This window comes from Oncorhynchus mykiss, chromosome 28, assembly GCF_057628025.1.
Source record: "Oncorhynchus mykiss isolate SJ-2025 chromosome 28, ASM5762802v1, whole genome shotgun sequence".
NCBI classification, from domain to species: domain Eukaryota; kingdom Metazoa; phylum Chordata; class Actinopteri; order Salmoniformes; family Salmonidae; genus Oncorhynchus; species Oncorhynchus mykiss.
Genome location: NC_143049.1, coordinates 9,946,223 through 9,966,153, shown reverse-complemented (window position 1 = coordinate 9,966,153; position 19,931 = coordinate 9,946,223). Strand labels below are relative to the sequence as shown.

Below are 19,931 nucleotides of genomic sequence, written 5' to 3'. Positions count from 1 at the left end.
TATGGTGTTGAACGCTGATCTGTAGTCGATGAACAGCATTCTCATATAGTTATTTCCCCTCTTGTCCAGATGGGAGAGGGCAGTGTGAAGTGCAATTAAGATTGCGTTATCTGTGGATCTCTTGGGGTGGTATGCGAATTGGAGTGGGTCTACAATGTCTGGGATGATGGTGTTGATGTGTCTCATGTCCAGCCTTTCAAAGCACTTCACAATTACAAATGAGCGCTACAGGACGATAGTCATTTAGGCAGGTTACCTTGGAGCTTGGAGCTTTCATGTCTCGTCAGAGGTCGTAGGGGGCTTTCTTGTATGTGTCCATGTCCGTGTCCCGTTCATTGTAAGCAGTAGCTCTAGTCTTTAGCCCATTGTGGATATTGCCTATAATCCATGTTTTTTTATTTGGATCCATTCTTATAGTCACAGTGGGGATGACATCGTCTATGCACATCGTCTATTGATGAAGCCTGTGACTGTTGTGGTAAACTTCTCAATGCTTTTGGATGAATCCCGGGACACATCGCAATCTGTACTAGCCAAACAGTCTTGTAACCACATGTCTTCTATATTCAACCACTTCCGTATTGAGGGCATCACTGGTACTTCCCGTTTGAGCTTTAGTTTCTAACACGGTAGCAGGAGAATGGAGTCATGGTCAGATTTGCCAAAAAGAGGACGAGGGAGGGCCTTGTATGCATTTCTGAGGGTAGAATAAAGTGGCGCATGGAACGTGTTGGTAGAAGTGAGATAGGACGGTTTTAAGTCTTCCTGGGTTAAAGTCTCTGCCCTCTAGAAACACTGCCTCTGGGTGAGCGGTTTCTTTAACTTCACTAGGGTAGGGGGCAGCATTCTGAATTTTGGATGAAAAGCGTCCCCAAATTAAACTGCCTGCTACTCAGGCCCAGAAGATAAGATATGCATATAATTTGTAGATTTGGATAGAAAACACTCTAAAGTTTCCAAAACTTTTAAGATAATGTCTGTGAGTATAACAGAAAGGATATGGCAGGCAAAAACCAGAGGAAAATCCAACCAGGAAGTACTATTATTTTGAAAGGCTGTTTTTTCATCCTATCCACCATACAAAGACTTAGGACCCAGTTCACGGTCTCTATGGCTTCCTCTACATGTGGCCAGTCTTTAGGCATTGTTTCAGGATTTTACTCTGAAAAATGAGGGAGACACAGCACTTTCAATCAGTGGCCAGTGGAAATTTCCATTCATCAGCCATGCGCCTGATAGGGAACGCGCCTTTCTTGTTTCTCCTTTCCTATTGACAAAGCTTTTGTCCGGTTGAAATATCATTGATTATTTATGACAAAAACAACCGGAGGATTGATTTTAAACATCGTTTGGCATGTTTCTACTAATTTTTATTATACTTTCTTTTGACTTTTCGTCTGGACATAGTGCCTTAAGCATTTGGATTACTGGACAAAACAAACATTTATTGTCTAACATGGAGACCTGGGAGTGCCACCAGATAAAGATCATCAAAGGTAAGTGATTCATTTGAATGCAATTTCTGACTTTTGTGACACTCTCCTTGGCTGGAAAATGTCTGTGTGGGTTTCTGTGGTTAGGTGCAGACCTGACATAATCGCAAAGTGTGCTTTCTGTGTAAAGCCTTTTTGAAATCTGACACAGCGGTTCCATTAACCTATTTCATTTTTGGATAAAAAACGTTCCCGTTTTAAGCACGATATTTTGTCACGAAAAGATGCTCGACTATGCATATTCTTGACATTTTTTGAAAGAAAACACTCTGTAGTTTCAGAATCTGCAAAGATATTGTCTGTAAGTGCCCCAGAACTCATTCTACAGGCGAAACCAAGATGATGCATCAACCAGGAAATTAGCAGAATTTCTGAAGCTCTGTTTTCCATTGTCTCCTTATATGGCTGTGATTGCGCAAGGAATGAGCCTACACTTTCTGTCGTTCCCCCAAGGTCTTAGCAGCATTGTGACGTATTTGTAGGCATATCATTGGAAGATTGACCATAAGAGACTACATTTTCCAAGTGTCCGCCTGGTGTCCTGCGTGGAATTCGGTGCGCAATTGCCAGCTGCTTGTACTTTTCCATTTGATATAGGGGAGAAACCATGCGTCCAAGAACGATATATCAATGAAGAGATATGTGAAAAACACCTTGATGATTGATTCTAAACAACGTTTGCCATGTTTTCAGTCGATATTATGGAGTTAATTTGGAAAAAAGTTCGCGTTTTGAGGACTGAATTTTCGGGTTTTTTTGGTAGCCAAATGTGATGTATAAAACGGAGCTATTTCTAATACACAAAGAATATTTTTGGAAAAACTGAGCATCTGCTATCTAACTGAGAGTATCCTCATTGAAAACATCAGAAGTTCTTCAAAGGTAAATGATTTTATTTGAAGGCTTTTATGTTTTTGTTGAAATGTTGCGTGCTGGATGCTAACGCTAATGCTAATGCTAAATGCTACGCTAGCTAGCTACTTTTACACAAATTATTGTTTTCCTATGGTTGAGAAGCATATTTTGAAAATCTGAGATGACAGTGTTGTTTACAAAAGGCTAAGCTTGAGAGATGGCATATTTATTTCATTTCATTTGCGATTTTCATGAATAGTTAACGTTGCGTTATGGTAATGAGCTTGAGGCTGTAGTCACGATACCGGATCCGGGTTTGGGAGATCAGAGAGGTTAAGGAGAAGTTTATCTTTATTCGCATGTTTAACACTTGTATCGTTTATCAATGTTTATGATGAGTATTTCTGTAATTTAATGTGGCTCTGCACTTTCACCGAATGTTTGTTTGAGACAATGCATTTCGGACCATAATGTGCAAATGTAAACTGAGATTTTTGGATATAAATATGAACTTTATCGAACAAAACATACATGCATTGTGTAACATGAAGTCCTATGAGTGCCATCTGATGAAGATCATCAAAGGTTAGTGATGAATTTTCTCTATTTCTGCTTTTTGTGACTCCTCTCTTTGGCTGGAAAAATGACTGTGTGGTTTTCTGTGACTAGGTGCTGACTTAACATAATCGCATGGTGTGCATTCGCAGTAATGCCTTTTTGAAATCAGACACTGTGGTTGGATTTACAAGAAGTTTATATTTAAAATGGTGGATAATAGTTATTTTTATTTTAATTAGGGATTTCTGTTGTTTTGAATTTGCCCCCCCTCCCCCATTTCACTGGCTGTTGTCGATGTGGGACTCTAGCGTCCCACTTGTACCAGAGAGGTTAATGTCTATGGCCCCAGTTTACAGATTGCTGAGTGCCAGAGTGGTGTTGGCTTATGGAGGGATGTAGACAACTGTGATAATTACAGATAAGGACTCTGATGGTAGTCCTTATTTCCTTCACACTTGAAGCAGCACGGCAGTTGTTATTTGACGAAAAACCACACTCCACCTCCTTTTGAATTCCCAGAGGCTGCCTTCTGATCCTGCCGCTGCATGGACAATCCAGGAGTACTACGTGCGTAGCGTCATCATCCAGCCACGTTTCAGTAAGTCATATAATATGGCAGCTTTTCAAGTCTCTCTGATAGGAGACTCTCGAACGAAGCTCATCCATCTTATTCTCCAGTGACTGGACATTTGCCAGTTGAACATAGGGGAGAGGCGTTCTGTTTTCTCATCGCAACCAATTTCCCCACCTCGTCTCCCGCGTCTACACCGGCTGCGTTTTAGTAGCCCCTGGAACAATGAATAAGGTTCGGTAAGAACAGTGGAACAGCTGAGTCGCATTTGAAGTTGAAATCGAGGTTCGTAACTTTTGATCTGATGTCCAGAAGTGCTTGGTGATCATGTGTGATAATAGTACACACTTTCTTTTAAGATAAACACGATTAAAGTCACCATATAGCCAAGTTGGGGTCGAACTCGTAAGATGTCGCCCTTCTTTGTCGGTGTCCCCTTCATGAGGTGTTGCTGTAACTCTCAGCTCTCTCTCTCGCTCCCTCTCTCTCTTTCACTATGTGCGTGCATAGATGCATGCATCTTAAAGATAATATTTTGGGGGTTGGGGACTGGGGCTTGTAGTCTGTAAATATGATTGGCAATTGGTGGTCCTAGTGTAATGTTGTAACGGCGGGAGGAGGCTTCATAGAGAGCAGCAAGATTAGCGTTAATCACACTGGTATTCCCCAAGGAGATCCTGACTAGACAATGACAGAGACATTGTAGGTCTGCAGACCACACCCTTCCTCCCCCGACCCGGACAACTACGCCCTCAGCGACCCCTCTATGACCTTTAAACCAGGACTCCTCAACTCTGGGTCCATCTAGGATCAGGTCCCCTCTGTCAATGTATTCCTTAGGATCAGCATTTCCACTCTGAGACTGTTTGTTGGTTTTCATTACAGCCACTTACTTTCATTGACAAGACTCCATTAAATGGCTGTGGCTATTTGAAGTATTCCTGATAACTATTCCGCAGAAAAGTCATAGAGCTATTACCCAACTGTCTGAACAGTTTTTAGGGTGAAAGGTGCTGTGGTAAGATGCCACATCAGACTCATTAATTGGCTGCTAATGTCTGTCTCAGACTCATTAGTCAGCTTTTAATGTCTGTCAGATGTTATCTGTCCACTGGCAGCGGGAGAGGTGGATCACATGACTCGAGTCAGTGGCTTCAGTAATAAAGGGAGCACAGGTTGCCAAATTGGACAGGTGGCTACACCAGGATGGCGTGAGAGAGGGAGATAAAAAGAGGGACTAGGCGTTTCTGTATACACTGTGTACAAAACATTAGGAACACCTTCCTAAGATTGAGTTCCACCCCTTTTTGCCCTCAGAACAGCCTCAATTCGTCGGGGCATGGACTCTATAAGGTGTCGAGTGTTCCACAGGGATGCTTCCCACAGTTGTGTCAAGTTGGCTGGTAGCAATTCTTGACACAAACCGGTGCTCCTCGCACCTACTACCGTACCGTACCTGCTCAAAGGCACTAAAATACACACACACAATCCATGTCTCACTTGCCTCAATGCTTAAAAATCCTTCTTTAATCTGTCTCCTCCCCTTCATCTACACTGATCGAAGTGGATTTAACAAGTGGCATCAATAAGGGATCATAGCTTTCACCTGGATTCACCTGGCCTGTCGATGTCATGGAAAGAGCATGTGTTCTTAATGTTTTGTATACTCAGTGTATGCTATTTTACACTGGGGGGACTGCCTGTCACCTCTCTACCAGTACCAGTGGGCACGCAAACTTGCTTGCACGTACACACACAAAACACGCACACCAGGGTTACCGTGGGAATGCCTCTGGCATTGCGTTTGTCAATGCGGTGATGCATATAAATGGAAATCCTGAAAGACATGTAAACCCTGGCTGTGTGTGTGTGTGTGTGTGTGTGTATGTGCGTGCATGCGACTGTGTGTGCGTGTGTGTGACTAAACCCTGTCTCTCTCCTCCCAGTCACACACACATTAGGGTACGGTTGGCTGGCTATTAAAGACACCCCACGATCACTCCCTCTGTGTAAGACCAGGCGAGATTAGCCTGTTCTATTACCACACTAATCTAGTGACCAAAAGACCACAATGACACCCTACAGAGAGCGGGAGAGAGAGAGCGCGCGAGAGACAGAGGGGAGAATTTTTTAATTGAAGCATTCATCCTAACAGAGATTCTGTTCTCTTAACATGTTTTTTTCAGTGGCAGCCTGCGTAGACAGACGGACAGATTAAGAACGGGTGTCTATCTTCGTGCTCCGGTCTCCCTCAAGCTCTATTAGAGTGGGAGAGTGGGCGCACATGACTCTATAAGGACAGAGTGGGTTTTGTGCGAGATGGGTTTCGTCTGTGGGAGAGAGGAGTGTGTCTAACACCATTAACGGGATCAAGTCTTCAAAAAGACTGTCCCAGCATATCTGCCCCACACCCCTAACCCACAGGCCGGCTTTGTGTTGGTGCGAGTGTGTGTGTGTGTGTGTGTGTCTCTCTCAGATCATATGCAAAACCCCGGTGTAGAATGTCTGAGTATCCAAGGTGATTTTGCCTGTTGTCTCCAGCTGGCAAGGATTTTATTTAATCCACAAAAGCAAATATCCCTGATTTGAATGTGAAATTGAGGTTTGGTTTTGTGCAAGTACATGTCGTTGCTAAAGTGACATATCTGTGTTGTACTGTTACCGATGTCCTTCACCTGTGCTGTCCATGTGTGTGTGCCCGAAGTTCTCTCCTGCTGCGTGTGTGTCACAGTGTGTGTGTGTGTGTGTGTGTGACACACTGTGTATGCGTTTCTCCGTGTGTGTTTAGCAGATGGCTCTCTCCACACCACTGAACGTTTTAACAGAATGCCTCCCAGCACCCTTCACTTTAATCCACCTGGCTTTGTTGCCGGTCAGACCACACCAGTGCACACACTTCCCTTAGTTACACACACACACCGAACACACACTTCCCTTAGTTACACACACACACACACACACACACCGAACACACACTTCCCTTAGTTACACACACACACACACACACACCGAACACACACTTCCCTTAGTTACACACACACACACCGAACACACACTTCCCTTAGTTACACACACACACACACCGAACACACACTTCCCTTAGTTACACACACACACACACTTCCCTTAGTTACACACACACAAACACACACACACACACACACACACTTCCCTTAGTTACACACACACACACACTTCCCTTAGTCACACACACACACACACACACACCCCTTAGTTACACACACACACACACTTCCCAGTCGCACACACTCTTCCGCATCTGCTTCAAAAAGAAGTTCAGACAGAAATGACCCATTTCAGTCATTTACATTATTCCTATTTCACAATGTACAACCTCGATAATAAGAAGACGATAAATAGAATGAAATCCTTTATGCACCTGATTGTATTTCCAAACAGTAACATTTTACAAAGACATGTAATACCTAGAGTATATGTTAATCGTTGACGAGATAAAACTAGCTAATACCGTTGTTAATGTGCTCATCCTAAATAAAAAGCCAGCAAGAGCTTGGCACACATACATTCTATCACAAAACGCTCCCCTGCCCATATTTCTGTCTTTGAATATCCCAAACTAGTCCTCAAAGGCAAGCACACACACCAGGATTGAGGTCAATTCCATTTCAATTCCAGTTTATTCAGAAAGTAAACCCAATTCTAATTGAACATTTTACTGATTGAAAAGCATTGGAAGAGAATTGGAGTTGGAATGTCATTGTATTTTCTGAATTGACTGGAATTTAAATGGAATTGACCCCAACCCTGACACACACACACACACACACACACACACACACACACACACACACACACACACACACACACACACACACACACACACACACACAGTGATGCTTCAGAACTACACTTTATCAGCTCGTTCATTAAGTTTCTCGACTTCCAGACGACATTCAATTTGTCCTGTTTTTATTTGTCGAACTATGCTTCACTATTAACTTACAAGTCTTTGTTGGTGAATATTTGTAGCACTCATTAGTCCTGGTCTACAAAAGCTCAATGGATGGATTACTTCTTTGTGGGAATGGGAGCTGGAGTCCTTCTGGTATAAAGACAAATGGGTAGCCTAGTCCTGAGATGCATATGAGGCAAACTGGAGGTGTCTGGAAATGTGCACGGGAGAGAAAACAGTTTCTAAACTGAAAACAATGGCACCACTGTCGGGATGACACAAAATCAACAACAACAAAAATGTTTAAAAAAAGAAAAATCAGGAGCAGATGAATGTTATTTACAAGGACACGTATGTACAAAAAGTAAACAAAAAAGGGACAAAATGTCTCGTTGTTTCCTCAGTGTTGCAGTGAAACCATCTTCAGCAGCTTCTTCAGCCTCAGGTCAAACCTCAGGTCATAGTTCAAAGGTCAAAGTTTATAGGGTTTATAAAAGTGCTGCTTTTCTCTCTTTCTCTCCTCATATTTTCTGTTGTAGTTTTTTGTATGTTGATGTAATTCCTTGTGAAAATCTCATTCTAAAGTGCATGGATGAGGTAAATAAAATTCATTAAAAACAAATTGTTTTAGTTTTGTATCCATTCACTGGCTCAGACGGGAACCATACTGTCTGGCATCTGTTCCTGTATTTGTTGCATGTGGGACAGCAATACCTGCTGCACACTGGCAAGGATCTGGTCCTGGTGTGATGGTGTGATAATTCCTATACTGGTCATATCCCTGTAAACATGGAATAATTAAATTAGACATGTTCAGAGTTATGAAGACTATGAGTACCCACCCAGAAAGAAAGAGAGAGAGAAAGAGAGAGCGGGGGGGAATAGAGGGAGAGAAATAGAGAGCCATAGTGATATATAGAGAGGGGGGTTAGAGAGAGAGAGGGGGGTTAGAGAGAGAGAGGGGGGTTAGAGAGAGAGAGGGGGGTTAGAGAGAGAGGGAGAGAGAGAGAGAGATACAGAGATACTGAGAGAGAGAGAGAGACTCACTGATGTGTGAGGGTTAGCAGAGAAATAGAGAGAGCCATAGTGATATATAGAGAGGGGGGGGGATTAGAGAGAGACTCACTGATGTGTGAGGGTTAGCAGGCTGTCAGGGCTGGTGTATCCAGCAGTAGTGAGCGTGTCTCTATACATGCCCATCCCTATAGCCTGAAGACAGTCTTCTGCTGACCACACTGACACAAACTCTGGACCTCCTACAGGCTCCAACAGACTGGGAACAGGTCTGCACAGAGAGATAAAGACAGAGGTTGAGGTAGTTATGGGGAGTGAATGTTATGCTGGAAAAACACATTGAAAGAGCTTGCAATGAAAGACATCGTGTCCCCCGTGTGTACCTGTCTCCTCCTGTCCTCCTCAGAGTGGTGGTCGGGTTGCGGATGAGTTTATCCAGCATGTTGAGGATCTGTGTGAAGCTGGGTCTGTGTGTTCTCTCTGTCTGCCAGCAGTCTAACATCAGCTGGTGTAGACACACAGGACAGTCCATTGGCGGGGGCAGACGGTAGCCCTCATCTATTGCTTTTATCACCTGGAGAGAGAGGGAGAGAGAGAGACATTTGTCATTTCTTTCTTCTTTTGGAACTTTTGTAATGTTTACTGTTCATTTTTATTGATTATCTCACTTTTGTCTACTAAGGGAAAATGGCGCTGGAAGAAATGGCAGCAGTTTTACGGGCGCCCAACCAATTGTGCTATTATGTGTTTTTTTTTCGTGTTATTTGTAACTTATTTTGTACATATGTAACGGTTTTCTTCTATCTCCTCCTCTGATGAAGAGGTAGAACAAGGATCGGACCAAAATGCAGCGTGTAGATTGCGATCCATGTTTTAATGAACAAACGTTAAACACGAATCAGTACAAAAACAATAAACGTAACGAAAACCTAAACAGCCTATCTGGTGAAAACACATAGACAGGAACAATCACCCACAAACACACAGTGAACCCCAGGCTACCTAAATATGGTTCCCAATCAGAGACAATGATGAACACCTGCCTCTGACTGAGAACCATATCAGGCTGAACATAGAAATAGACAAACAAGACATGAAACATAGAATGCCCACTCAGATCACACCCTGACCAATCAAAACATAGAAAATACAAAGTAAACTATGGTCAGGGCGTGACAACATAATGTTTCTGCCACCGTATCTTACGGCAAAAAAAGAGCTTCTGGATATCAGGACAGCAATCACTCACCTCGGATTAGACAAAGATTTTTTCTACAACAAGGACGACGCACAAGATACTCTCCAAACACCTCACAGGGCCAACATCCCCGTTATTTGCAAGAGGAAGCGACGCAGGTACAGAGGACAAAGAGCCGGATGCCTGGTCAGCACCCGTAGAAAGCGAGTGGGAAAGCTGCCGTTACAGTCAATACTACTCGCCAACGTGCAATCATTGGACAACCAATTAGACGAGGTACGATCACAAATATCCTACCAACGGGACATCAAAAACTGTAATATTCTATGTTTCACGGAATCGTGGCTGAATGACGACATGGATATTCAGCTGCACCGGCAAGATAGAACAGCATACTGTGAGATGAGGGCGGGGAGGGGGGGGTTCTGTGCATATTTGTAAACAACAGCTGGTGCATGAAATCTAAGGAAGTCTCTAGATTTTGCTCGCCTGAAGTAGAGTATATTGTGATAAATTGCAGGCCACACTACTTGCCTAGAGAGTTTTCAGCTATACTTTTCGTGGCTGTTTATTTACCACCCTAGACAGATGCTGGCACTAAGACCGCACTCAGTCAGCTGTATAAGGAAATAAGCAAACAGGAAACCACTCACCCAGAAGCGGCGCTCCTAGTGGCTGGAGACTTTAATGCAGGGAAACTTAAATCAGTTCTACCAAATTTCTATCAACATGTTAAATGTGCAATCAGAGGGAAAACAATTCTAGATCACCTGTACTCCAAACACAGAGATGCGTACAAAGCTCTCCCTCGCCCTCCATTTGGTAAATCAGACCACAACTCTATCCTTCTGATTCCTGCTTACAAGCAAAAATTAAAGCAGGAAGCACCAGTGACTCTTGTCTATAAAAAAGTGGTCAGATGAAGCAGATGCTAAACTACAGGACTGTTTTGATATCACAGACTGGAATATGTTCCGGGATTCTTCCGATGGCATTGAGGAGTACACCACATCAGTCACTGGATTTATCGAGGACATCATCCCCACAGTGACTGTACGTACATACCCCAACCAGAAGCCATGGATTACAGGAAACATTCACACTGAGCTAAAGGGTAGAGCTGCCGCTTTCAAGGTGCATGACTCTAACCCGGAAGCTTACAATTAATCCTGCTATGCCCTGCAATGAACCATCAAACAGGCAAAGCGTCAATACAGGACTAAGATTGAATCATACTACACCGGCTCTGACGCTCATCTTATGTGGCGGGGATTGCAAACTATTACAGACTACAAAGGGAAGCACAGCCGCGAGCTGCCCAGTGACACGAGCCTACCAGAGAGCTAAATCACTTCTATGCTCGCTTCAAGGCAAACAACACTGAGGCATGCATGAGAGCATCAGCTGTTCCGGACAACTGTGTGATCACCCTCTCCGTAGTCGTCGCAAGTAAGACCTTTAAACAGGTCAACATTCACAAGGCTGCAGGGCCAGACGGATTACCAGGACGTGTGCTCCAGGCATGTGCTGACCAACTAGCAGGTGCCTTCACTGACATTTTCAACATGTCCCTGATTGAGTCTGTAATACCAACATGTTGTTTCAAGCAGACCACCATAGTCCCTGTGCCCAAGAACATAAAGGCAACCTGCATCACTCACGTCCTGTATCACTCACGTCCGTAGCCATGAAGTGCTTTGAAAAGTTGGTAATGGCTCACATCAACACCATTATCCCAGAAACCCTAGACCCACTCCAATTTGCATACCGCCCAAACAGATGATGCAATCTCTATTGCACTCTACACTGCCCTTCCCCACCTGGACAAAAGGAACACCTACATATGTGAGAATGCTATTCATTGACTACAGCTCAGCGTTCAACCATAGTACCCTCAAAGCTCATCACTAAGCTAAGGATCCTGGGACTAAACACCTCCCTCTGCAACTGGATCCTGGACTTCCTGACCGGCCGCCCCCAGGTGGTGAGGGTAGGTAGCAACACATCTGCCACGCTGATCCTCAACACTGGAGCTCCCCAGAGGTGCGTGCTCAGTCCCCTCCAGTACTCCCTGTTCAACCACGACTGCATGGCCAGGCACGACTCCAACACCATCATTGCAGATGACACAACAGTGGTAGGCCTGATCACCGACAACGCTGAGATAGCCTATAGGGAGGAGGTCAGAGAACTGGCCGGATGGTGCCAGGACAACAACCTATCCCTCAAAGTAACCAAGACTAAGGAGATGTGAACTACAGGAAAAGGAGGACTGAGCACGCATCCATTCTCATCGACGGGGCTGTAGTGGAGCAGGTTGAGAGCTTTAAGTTCCTTAGTGTTCACATCAACAACAAACTAGAATGGTCCAAACACACCAAGACAGTTGGCATGGGTCCTGAGATCCTCAAAAGGTTCTACAGCTGCAAGAGCAGCTGGTTGCATCACTGCCTGGTTGAAAGTCTGTGTTGCCCAGCAACAACCCCAAAACATCACTGCTCTAGAGGAGATCTGCATGGAGGAATGGCCCAAAATACCAGCAACAGTGTGTGAAAACCTTTGAAGACTTACAGAAAACGTTTGACCTCTGTTATTGCCAACAAAGGGTATATAACAAAGTATTGAGATAAACTTTTGTTATTGACCAAATACTTATTTTCCACCATAATTTGCAAATAAATTCATTAAAAATCCTACAATGTGATTTTCTGGATTTTTTTTCTTATTATGTCTGTCATAGTTGAAGTGTACCTATGATGAAAATTACAGGCCTCTATCATATTTTTAAGTGGGAGAACTTGCACAATTGGTGGCTGACCAAATACTTTTTTGCCCCACTGTACATGTTCATACTACCTCAATCTGCCTGACTAACCGGTGTCTGTATGTAGCCTCGCTACTTTTATAGCCCGCTACTGTCTATAGCCTGTCTTTTTACTGTTGTTGAATTTCTTTACTTAACTATTGTTTACCTAATACCCTTTTTGCACTATTGGTTAGAGCCTGTAAGTAAGCATTTCACTGTAAGGTCTACACCTGTTGTATTCGGCGCACGTGACAAATAAACGTTGATTTGATCTAGTTCACTTGCTTTGGCAATGTTAACATATGTTTCCCATGCCAATAAAGCCCTTAAATTGAATTGAGAGAGAACAGGGTATAGAGAAAAGAGGGTAAGAAAGCATGTTTAACTAACTTTGTCTACAGTGAATACATTTGCACACATTTCTAAAAACCTGTTTTCACTTTACCATTATGGGGCATTGTGTGTAGACTGATTTAACCCATTTTAGAATAAGGCTGTAGCGTAACAAAATGTGGGAAAAGTGGGCTCTGAATACTTTCCAAATGCACTGTAGCCATCTACCTTTTGCTTCAGTCCACACAAAAAAGATTCCACTTTCAGGGGAAAATCCATTACATAGAAAACGCACTTACATCCTGGTTACTCATGTCCCAATATGGTCTCTCGCCATAGGACATCACCTCCCACATGACCACGCCATAGCTCCAGGTGTCAGAGGATGGGGTGAACTTCCTGTAGGCGATTGCCTCTGGAGAGGTCCATCTGATGGGGATCTTCCCCCCTGGAGAGTGGTACGTCCCAGTCACCTCCTGTAACACATGGGAAGAGAATTGTATTTCAATCCACAGTCTAGCACAAAGGACCCAGAGTTCAAAGGTGATTGAAACATGAACCTCTCTCACATACTAAATCATTACCCCAGATAGACATGCTAGTGTTCAATGTTCTCCCCTGTGTTCTTACCCGTGTGGTGTAGGCATTCTCAGGGTCCTCTTGGAGTACTCGGGACAGGCCGAAGTCAGACACCTTACACACCAGGTTGCTGTTGACCAGGATGTTGCGGGCGGCCAGGTCTCGGTGAACGTAGCTCATGTCAGACAGGTACTTCATGCCCGACGCGATGCCACGCAGCATGCCCACCAACTGGATCACTGTGAAATGACCATCGTGTTTCTAACGGAGAGAGAGAGAGAGAGACTTTAGGACAGGTGTCAAACTCACGCCACGGAGGGCTGAATTCAGGTCACTGACTAGTAAGGAACTCCCCTCGTCTGGTTGTCTAGGTCTTAATTGAAACCCCCTGCTGTTTTAGAATATAACACACAGTACAAAGACATAGAGATAAAACTTATTTCTAATCTTTGTTTAACTTGGCAAGTCAGTTAAGAGCAAATTCTTATTTACAATGACAGCCTGCCGGGGAACAGTGGGTTAACTGCCTTGTTCAGAGCTACACCTTGTCAGCTCTGGGATTCGATCCAGCAACCTTTTGGTTACTGGTCCAACGCTCTGAACACTAGGCTACCTGACGCTCCAAGAAACACTAGGACCTCTTACCCTGAGGAAGGCGTCAAGAGATCCATTCTCCATGTACTCTGTGATGATCATCACTGGTTTACCTGCACAGGAAGCAAACAAGCAGCGATTAAGACAGGGGGGTGTTCCACAAGGATCAGTTTCGGGATCCTCTGCATTTTTATATCTTTATAAATGTAGAAGGAACCTGTCAATCTCTGCTTGGATTGGTCAAAGTAGCTGTCAATCACTCACATCGCGTGACCACGCCCTCCAGTCTGATGATGTTTGGGTGGTCGAACTGTCCCATGATGCTGGCTTCAGAGAGGAAATCTTGCCTCTGTTTGTTAGAGTATGCTGCCTTCAGACTCTTTATGGCCACGTAGATCTCCCTCTTTCCCTGGAGACGCAGACGGCCACTACACACCTCCCCAAACTCACCTACAACACACACACACAGCATAAATAACTACACACTTCCCCAAACTCACCTACAACACACACACACACACAGTATAAATAACTACACACTTCCCCACACTCACCTACAACACACACAGTATAAATAACTACACACCTCGCCACACTCACCTACAACACACACAGTATAAATAACTACACACTTCCCCAAACTCACCTACAACACACACAGTATAAATAACTACATACATCCCCACACTCACCTACAACACAGCATTAGCATCACACACCTTCAAAACCTTGACGATTTACTGTGAGCGTGTGTGTCAGGCTCCCTTACCAATGCCAATGACCTTCTCTATGTGTATGTAGGAGGCGTCAATTTCTTTTGCAAACTCATGAACTGCCTGGTCTGGGTCCTCATAGGTGAACGGGTCCACGTATATCCTCACACCTACAGATGAAGAAAGGGGAGGAGATGGGTTGGGGAAAGGAGTTTGACATGTTTGTGGAATAGGATGAGGTGTGTGTGTGTGCGTGCGTGTGTGTGTGTGCGTGCGTGTGCGGTCTTACCTGGGTTTAGGTGTTTCTCCTCCTCGGAGTCTTGCTTGGCTTGGCTGTATTTGCCCCTCCTGAAAGAAGAAAGGCAGAGGAAGAAGTGGTGAGTGGCACGGAACACACACAATGTGAGTGATTGACAGCTACTTTGACCAATCCAAGCAGAGACGGGTTATTCAAGGCGAGTAGAGGGAAAGAAGGAGAAGGGGGATGGAGGGTGGGAAGGAGAGAGAATAGTGCCTCGGGTAATATAGGAGAAAAGGTGTGTTATCTTACAGAACCTGTCTGTAACACTACCCATTGTGTCTTTAAGCGGTGTGGTGTGTCATACCTTGAGAGCCACTGTCAGTAAAAAGAGGCCTCAAGGGAGAGGTTGTGTGTGAGTGTTCGGAGGCCAGGGGGAAGCTGATACAGTGGCTGTGTTATTGTGGAGACACTAATGATAAGTCAGGGACAAGGGGATTACCAGGTGAACAATCAGACCTTCAGAAGGACATACTGTCTCCTCTTTAATCCCCCTCCAAAGCCCCAGGTGATCTGTGTGTGTGTGTGTGTGTGTGTGTGTTTTAGCGGTTGCTTGTTCTTCTGAGGCCATATGTGTTTGTACCTGCGGCTGATAATGAAGACTGCGGTGGAGGTGAGCAGTAGAATCACACCTCCGCTGATTGACAGCAGGAGCAGGGTGGAGCTGGCGGCATCACCAATCAGAGGCAAGGGATCTGTCAGTGGGAGGAGACATCAGGTTACAAACCAGGATGTTTTCTGTAAAAACAGGTCGCCCCCAAAAAATGCAATATCTCTTGCTCAAAATCAGCCGAATAGAATACATTAGAATGTCTTCTACCTGAGTTGGTGGAGAACTCCAAGGGGCCGCTGAACTCTCCGTATCCGGCGGCGGTGCGAGCGCGCACCTGAAACAAGTACACAGTAAGGGGACTCAGCCCAGTGATGTCAGCACTGCGAGACGCCGTCTTCATGATGCGGTAGGAGCTCTCCTTCTGATCCTGATTGGAGGAGAGACAGGAAGAGAGAAAGAGGGGAGGGATCTGTTAATGAGCAGAAATCTGCGGCCATATACATGACTCTTTCCAAGATACAGCATAACTTAAATGCACCCCATTTTAACTGGGAAGTGTAAAGATAAGGGGTAACGGATGAGGTCATGATCCTAAAATGTAACTTGAAGTTGCAGAACAATGTGTGGTTCTGGAGCGAAATACCTCTCCCTGTGGACCCTAGGCCTATAATCACAAAACCAGACGAGCGAGGACAAACTGTAGCCACACAATTCCAAATCCACTACAAATCACTCCCGCCCATCTTGCTCTCTCCACAAAAAAAAAAATGCATCTCGTAGTCTCGCCCTTCATATCTCCCTCCCTCTTTTTCCATGTCAAACACAAGGAATGCTTTGAAGATTGTTTATTGGTTGTTTTATAGGTCTATTGATACCAGTTTAAGCAGATAGCATGTGAACACTCACAAACATGCATGGATGCACATAACATCCCCCCCCCCCACACACACACACACCAGTTATAGTGTTTTCCAAAAAAAGAAAGTGGTATCAAAAATAGTGGTATCTAGTAGAACCCTTTCCACAGAGGGTTCTACCTGGAACACAAACGAGTTCTCCTATGGGGACAGCCGAAGAACACTTTTGGAAACCTTTTTTTTTTCTAAGAGTGTAATTTTTTTTAAAGGATTTCTGAACCGCGGTTCCCACAAGGCATCTCACCTTCTCGTAGTACTTGACCTCATACTCCAGGATCACCCCGTTGGGACGATCGGGCTGTTGCCATGCCAACGACACACCATGCCTGGTGACATCACCAGCCTGGATGGATGTAACTGGGGAGGGAGCTGAGTGAGTGAGAGAGGTACACAAGTTGAAGAACTAGGACAGCCCAAGATATATCATGGCTTTTATGTTTGTGTATTGAATCTCTTGAATAGTTTACCAGAAAATAATGTATAAGACACAATGGCATAACATCCGCAAATAAAATAATTCAAGCTACAGGATTGACAGGTTTTCATCCAAATCCACATTTGGAGTTATAAAAAAAACACTTCCCTGAATGTTTGGTGGCAGTCACAATGACCCAATTCACCACAGCTGAGTCCTGGATGACACTTTTACCTTTTTCTCTTGGGAACAGGCCTTTCTCACCTTGGGAACCTTGGGAACAGACCTTTCTCACCTCTTTTCCTTTATCATTGTCTTTCCCACTTCCTTTATCATTGTCTTTCCCACATTCTTTCTATCCCTTTATCATTGTCTTTCCCACTTCCTTTCTATCCCTTTATCATTGTCTTTCTATCCTTTTATCATTCATTGCCTTTCCCACATCCTTTCTATCCCTTTATCATTTTCTTTCTATCCCTTTATCATTCATTGCCTTTCCCACATCCTTTCTATCCCTTTATCATTGTCTTTCTATCCCTTTATCATTGTCTTTCTATCCCTTTATCATTCATTGCCTTTCCCACATCCTTTCTATCCCTTTATCATTGTCTTTCCCACATCCTTTCTATCCCTTTATCATTGTCTTTCTATCCCTTTATCATTGTCTTTCTATCCCTTTATCATTGTCTTTCCCACATCCTTTGTATCCCTTTATCATTGTCTTTCCCACATCCTTTCTATCCCTTTATCATTGTCTTTCCCACATCCTTTCTATCCCTTTATCATTGTCTTTCTATCCCTTTATCATTGTCTTTCTATCCCTTTATCATTGTCTTTCCCACATCCTTTCTATCCCTTTATCATTGTCTTTCCCACATCCTTTCAATCCCTTTATCATTGTCTTTCCCACATCCTTTCTATCCCTTTATCATTGTCTTTCTATCCCTTTATCAATGTCTTTCCCACATCCTTTCTATCCCTTTATCATTGTCTTTCCCACTTCGTTTCTATCCCTTTATCATTGTCTTTCCCACATCCTTTCTATCCCTTTATCATGGTCTTTCCCACATCCTTTCTCATTGTCTTTCCCACTTCCTTTCTATCCCTTTATCATTGTCTTTCTATCCCTTTATCATGGTCTTTCCCACATCCTTTCTCATTGTCTTTCCCACTTCCTTTCTATCCCTTTATCATGGTCTTTCCCACATCCTTTCTCATTGTCTTTCCCACTTCCTTTCTATCCCTTTATCATTGTCTTTCTATCCCTTTATCATGGTCTTTCCCACATCCTTTCTCATTGTCTTTCCCACTTCCTTTCTATCCCTTTATCGTTGTCTTTCTATCCCTTTATCATGGTCTTTCCCACATCCTTTCTCATTGTCTTTCCCACTTCCTTTCTATCCCTTTATCATGGTCTTTCCCACATCCTTTCTCATTGTCTTTCCCACTTCCTTTCTATCCCTTTATCATTGTCTTTCTATCCCTTTATCATTGTCTTTCTATCCCTTTATCATGGTCTTTCCCACATCCTTTCTCATTGTCTTTCCCACTTCCTTTATCATTGTCTTTCCCACTTCCTTTCTATCCCTTTATCATGGTCTTTCCCACATCCTTTATCATTGCCTTTCCCACTTCCTTTATCATTGCCTTTCCCACATCCTTTCTATCCTTTTATCATGGTCTTTCCCACATCCTTTATCATTGCCTTTCCCACATCCTTTCTATCCCTTTATCATTGTCTTTCCCACTTCCTTTCTATCCCTTTATCATGGTCTTTCCCACTTCCTTTCTCATTGCCTTTCCCACTTCCTTTCTATCCCTTTATCATGGTCTTTCCCACTTCCTTTATCATTGCCTTTCCCACATCCTTTCTATCCCTTTATCATTGTCTTTCCCACATCCTTTCTAGCCCTTTATCATGGTCTTTCCCACATCTTTTCTCATTGTCTTTCCCACTTCCTTTCTATCCCTTTATCATTGTCTTTTCCACTTCCTTTATCATTGTCTTTCCCACATCCTTTCTATCCCTTTATCATTGTCTTTCTATCCCTTTATCATTGTCTTTTCCACTTCCTTTATCATTGTCTTTCCCACTTCCTTTCTATCCCTTTATCATTGTCTTTCCCACATCCTTTCTATCCCTCTATCATTGTCTTTCTATCCCTTTATCATTATCTTTCTATCCCTTTATCATTGTCTTTCCCACTTCCTTTCTCATTGTCTGTCCCACATCCTTTCTCATTGTCTTTCCCACTTCCTTTATCATTGTCTTTCCCACATCCTTTCTATCCCTTTATCATTGTCTTTCTATCCCTTTATCATTGTCTTTTCCACTTCCTTTATCATTGTCTTTCCCACTTCCTTTCTATCCCTTTATCATTGTCTTTCCCACTTCCTTTCTCATTGTCTGTCCCACATCCTTTCTCATTGTCTTTCCCACTTCCTTTCTCATTGTCTTTCCCACTTCCTTTCTCATTGTCTTCCCCACTTCCTTTCTATCCCTTTATCATTGTCTGTCCCACATCCTTTCTATCTCTTTATCATTGTCTTTCCCACTTCCTTTCTATCCCTTTATCATTGTCTTTCCCACTTCCTTTCTATCCCTTTATCATTGTCTTTCTATCCCTTTATCATTGTCTTTATATACCTTTATCATTGTCTTTCCCACTTCCTTTATCATTGTCTTTCCCACATTCTTTCTATCCCTTTATCATTGTCTTTCCCCCCACTTCCTTTCTATCCCTTTATCATTCATTGCCTTTCCCACATCCTTTCTATCCCTTTATCATTGTCTTTCTATCCCTTTATCATTCATTGCCTTTCCCACATCCTTTCTATCCTTTTATCATTGTCTTTCTATCCCTTTATCATTGTCTTTCTATCCCTTTATCATTCATTGCCTTTCCCACATCCTTTCTATCCCTTTATCATTGTCTTTCCCACATCCTTTCTATCCCTTTATCATTGTCTTTCTATCCCTTTATCATTGTCTTTCTATCCCTTTATCATGGTCTTTCCCACATCCTTTCTCATTGTCTTTCCCACTTCCTTTATCATTGTCTTTCCCACTTCCTTTCTATCCCTTTATCATGGTCTTTCC

At 43.5% G+C, this 19,931-nt stretch overlaps 1 protein-coding gene across 1 annotated transcript in view; it reads right to left on the bottom strand.

The window, feature by feature from the left end:
• Positions 1–6,855: 6,855 nt before the first annotated feature.
• LOC110508457 (ephrin type-A receptor 4) overlaps positions 6,856–19,931 on the bottom strand; it is a 47,281-nt gene continuing 34,205 nt past the window's right edge. Inside the window, exons 7-18 of the mRNA XM_036966621.2 lie at positions 16,661–16,785; positions 15,767–15,926; positions 15,530–15,641; positions 14,938–14,996; positions 14,705–14,818; positions 14,200–14,385; positions 13,987–14,048; positions 13,393–13,602; positions 13,062–13,238; positions 8,809–8,999; positions 8,538–8,696; positions 6,856–8,192 (exon numbers count right to left, since the gene is read on the bottom strand). Of these exons, the coding sequence (XP_036822516.1) occupies positions 8,063–8,192; positions 8,538–8,696; positions 8,809–8,999; positions 13,062–13,238; positions 13,393–13,602; positions 13,987–14,048; positions 14,200–14,385; positions 14,705–14,818; positions 14,938–14,996; positions 15,530–15,641; positions 15,767–15,926; positions 16,661–16,785 (1,685 nt within the window). The 3' untranslated portion in view covers positions 6,856–8,062. The remainder of the gene's footprint in view (positions 8,193–8,537; positions 8,697–8,808; positions 9,000–13,061; positions 13,239–13,392; positions 13,603–13,986; positions 14,049–14,199; positions 14,386–14,704; positions 14,819–14,937; positions 14,997–15,529; positions 15,642–15,766; positions 15,927–16,660; positions 16,786–19,931) is intronic.